General features: G+C 44.2%; 1 protein-coding gene across 1 annotated transcript; it reads left to right on the top strand.

Annotated features, from left to right (window-relative positions):
* Window positions 1–156: 156 nt before the first annotated feature.
* On the top strand, window positions 157–4,281 carry CSUI_003124 (uncharacterized protein; the record flags this gene model as incomplete). Its single annotated transcript, XM_068063322.1, has 2 exons — window positions 157–1,603; window positions 2,165–4,281. Coding segments are annotated over exons 1-2 (3,438 nt in total), but the record flags the coding sequence as incomplete, so codon positions are not given.
* Window positions 4,282–4,296: the final 15 nt, after the last annotated feature.

Below are 4,296 nucleotides of genomic sequence, written 5' to 3'. Positions count from 1 at the left end.
TCTCACTCTTTCTTTCTTTTGAATCTCTATCTTTCTTTCTTTCTCACTCTTTCTTTCTTTCTCTCTCTTTCTTTCTTTCTCACTCTTTTTTTCTTTCTCTCTTGCTTTTGTTTATGACTGTATGGATCAAACTCAGAGACTTCTGCACGATGATATGTCCTCTTCTCTACTCTCCTTTATCTTCTCCCTCTGGTCTTCCTCGCCCTTGTCTTTCTCTCGTATTTCCTCTTAACCTCTTCTCTTTTCTTCTTCTTCTTCGCAGGTTTACTTTGGACTTTGCAGATGTACATTGAAGGCAGCTGTCCTGACTACGGATGGTTCTATTCCTATAAGCGAGCCCCTACACTCTACGCTCTACGAGAACATCTCCTACACCGTACAACTCATCTCCCTTCTCTCCATCCTCTTCGTCGAAAGAAAGAAAAGAAGAAAGAAGAGGAAGAAGAAGAAGAAGACAGTCACCGAGGCAGCCTTTCTAAGCAAGAAAAGAAAGAGGCCACACACAAAGAAAAGCACGTTGTGAATAGAAGAGACGACAGAGAGAAAGAAGAGGAAGAGAAAGAAAGAGTAGAAGAAAAGAGACAACTTGAGAGAAGTCCGAGAGAAGAAAGCGATATACAGAACCTTCTTTGTCAGTACGAAGAAGGAGAGTCCGCTCGGAATGAAAGCCCCTCTGTGTCTCTTGAAGAACGTCATAGGCAATGCAGGAAAGATGAGAAAGACCAAGAGATCCAAGAAGAAGAAGAAGACCGATGTGCATGTATCTCTTCGCTTCTTCCATACCTTTCTTCTCATAGGCGGCCTGGCTCATCATACGACAAGCATTCGTCAGATATTCTCTCTTTCTCTTCTTCTTCTCCCTTAAGCCGAGCTCTCTATGCCGCGGCTGTCCTTCCTCCGGTCGCTTTGAGGTATCTCGAAGAGGCGAGGCATGACGTAGAAGGTAAGGATACAACAACAAGAAGAAGAAGAGTACGGGGAGGAGAAGGAGACGCAGAAGAAGAGACAGGAAGTAGAGAAAGAAGAAGAGAAAGAAAGGATGAAAGAAGTGGAGTAGAAAACGAAGAAGAAAAAGAAGAAGATGAAGTAAAGAGAAGAGGAGAAGAGTCTTTTCTTTCAAGAGAGAAACGGATCTCTGAAGAAGAGAAAGAATTTCGAAAGAGAAAGGTTGAAGATGTGTATGATAGAGATCCAAAGACGAAAGATTCCTTTGCTTCTCTGCATGCTCGTCTTGTACATAGAGGTGTAGGGATCGATTTCTCCCATCGCGTTCTTCAAGCTAGACGTCTTCTATCTCAGCTAGCTAACTCTTCTTCCTCCTCGTTGATCTCACCTTTTACCAGTAGACATATCTCGGCTAGACAAAATTCCTCGGATGGATCGCCCAGCTCACCACGTCTAGACACAAAGGTGATTCGTGTCGAGCTAGAGACACCTGGAGTGTCTCCGAGAACAAGCCGAGAAGAAGAAATAAATAAGGAGCAGAGAAAGAATGAAGAAAACCGAAAGGAAGGAAGAAACGACGAAGAGAAGGTCATGAAAGAATCTTATCCTATCGAAAGGAGAGAAGAAGAGAAGTCCCTGGAATTTCGCTGTCTCTCCCGTAAGGCGCAAACTCCTCGGCTTCTCTTGGGAGCGTCAGAGCCAATGCCTATAGGCCGTCTGAGCTCTATCTATCTATACCTACATATAGAGGTGTAGATACACGCACATGTGTACGCCTACATCCCTGCAGACGTATGCATGTATACAGGCGTGATAGACTTCAAGTCTTCTATAGAACGTTTTCCCCTCATCGTTCTCTCAGGATAGCCCGGCGACTCGCATCTTTCCTACAGAGATAAAGGCATACTACTAGATTGATAGAAAGCTCCTTAGTGTGTGATGCCTACACTGCAGCGAAGATAACCTTCTCTTTGCATCTCTTCTCGTTTATCTTTCGTTTCTCTTGTTCTCTTCTCTTCCTCCTTGTCTACTCTTCTCTTTGCGTTGGCGAGGAGATCATTCCTTATCAGAAGCAGGGCTAGGGGGGGATTTCACTCGGTGCCTGTCTGTCTGTCTGTCTGTCTTTCTTCCTTGCTTTGCATCCCTTTCTTTCTTTAACTTTCTTTCTTTCCTCCTTTAACTTTCTTTCTTATTTTGGATCTGGATTGTTTCTCTTTAGATCAGGTTCTACGAGCTACACATTTTCTCGAAGACCTCAGTTCCTCTTCTTCTTTTTCGTCGCTTCCTCCTACACGTCATCTCTCTCCTTCTTCTTCTTCTTGTTCTCCCTTAGGGGTGTGCGACATCAACCATTCTGATGGGGATACGGCATCTAGCGGAGGTAATAGGTTTAGAGAAGACCGGATTGGAAAAAGAGAAGAAGATGAAGAAGAACGACAAGCCACTTTGGATGAACAAGACAAAAGAGGCGAAGATGAAACAGAAGGAAAGGATGAGGATCATGGAACAGTTAGAAGAGCAGGACGAAGACCGGAGGTGTACATACACCTGAAGACGAAGATGTTTGTGGAGACGAGACGAGAAGGAGAAGATGAAAGGAACGGAGAAGACACGATGAAGAAGACAGACAGAATAAGAGAAGAAGGCTCACCGTTGAAGATAGGGAATAAGTACCCAGAGAGCTTGTTTCATTATAAAGATCAAGATCTCTCTTCTTATCTCTCCTCAGCCGAGGCCCGGGTCCTTCTCGATCAAGATACACCTCCTTCTCACTGGGAAATCATCCGCTTTCGCTCGAAGCCTTCTTCTTCTCTCCCTTCTTCTTCTCTTTCTTCTTCTTCTCTATCGTCCCCTCTCTCTCCAAGGCTATCTAGAGTTAAGCATGGAGACCTCCATGAAACCCTTAAAGATGCGGGGGGAATAGAAGAGAAGAGAAAAGAAGATAAAGACGAGGAAGAAGAAGAAGAAGGAGAACAGAAGATAGTTGAAGAACGAGAGGAGATCTTCTCTCTCGACCACAGGGCCGCGAGGCAGTCATGGGCGAAGCCTCTGTCTCATACTCTTCCATGGTTAGGGTCTCTAGAGAGACGGCAAAGAGGAAGAAGAAGAAGAAAACTTTCTCATAAGAGAGAAGAACAAGAGAAAGAAGAAAAAGAAGAAAAAGATCACTCTCTGTCTTTGCGATCTTCGTCATCTTCTTCTTCGTTTCTGGCATGTGTCTCTCCATTGAAGGGACAAACCCCGCCTCGTTTTCTTATGCGAGAGGAGAGAAGTAAGAGGAAGAAGAAGAAAAAGAAGCAAAAGATGGAGAATGGCACAAAACATTCTTCTCTATCTACCGATCTTACTTGTTCTCCTTCTTCGTCTTCTTCCTCTCCTCCTAATATATCTCATTCCTCTCTCTCGTGTTCTCCTTCTCTCTCCTCTCCTCTTCTTTCTTCTGCTTTTTCCTCTTCTTCTTCTTCTCTGCGCTTCACTCCCCCCTCCTCCTCATATGCATCTAAACTCTTCTTTACTGCCCTAGCTTCTCTGAGCCACTCTTCTTCTTCCTCTTCTTTTTCATTCATGGCATCTCCGCAGCTCTCTCTCCTTTCTCTTTCTCATCTGTCTCCCCATCGCCTTTCTTATTCTTCCTCTTCACTCTTCGCAAGAAACCGTCCCTATGAGCCATCGGAGGTCTCTTGGGAAACTTCTTTATCGCGTTACTTCTCTTTGAATGGATTAAGTCTGTCTCGTCTCTCTAGCGAAATCTGCGGGAGTTGTCCTTCCTCTCTCTGTGAGTTGAGTATAAGAGACCGCATGCACTCAGAAAGAACAGAAGATAACTTTTCTCTCTCTTCTCTCCTTTCTTCTTTTTCGTCTTCACCCTCTTCTTCTTGTTGTTCTCTTCAGTGCGCTAATCCTAGATGTTTAAGTGGACCTTCTTCAAGCTCGATCGCTTCTTCTTTCAATTCTTCTTCTTCCTTTGTGAAAGGACGTTTCAAATTATCGACTCGTCGTTCTTCACGACCTCTGCATACAAACAAAGAGAATCCGCTGACCTCCTCTTTCTTTCTCTCCTCTCCTTCTACGTCTTCTTTATCTTCTCTCCTTCACTCTTCTTCCTCTTCTACTTCTGCTTGTTTTTCTTTTCATGTTCCTATGCAGATCGCCTTCTTTGCTTCTTCATCTTCTCTCAGTCTCTCTTCTTCTTCTTCTTTCTCTTCGTCGTCTCTCTATTCAAAACTGAGAATGCCTGTTCTCCCCTCTCCACCTTCTCGTCTCTCACCGTCAATTTCTTCTAGTCATCCATACCGATCTTCTTCTTCTTCTTTCACAAGGAGTCTTTCCTTCTCTCAGTCCTTTTCTTCT

This window comes from Cystoisospora suis (assembly GCF_002600585.1).
Source record: "Cystoisospora suis strain Wien I chromosome Unknown contig_1348, whole genome shotgun sequence".
Classification (NCBI taxonomy): domain Eukaryota; phylum Apicomplexa; class Conoidasida; order Eucoccidiorida; family Sarcocystidae; genus Cystoisospora; species Cystoisospora suis.
This window is presented reverse-complemented; position numbering and strand designations above follow the sequence as displayed.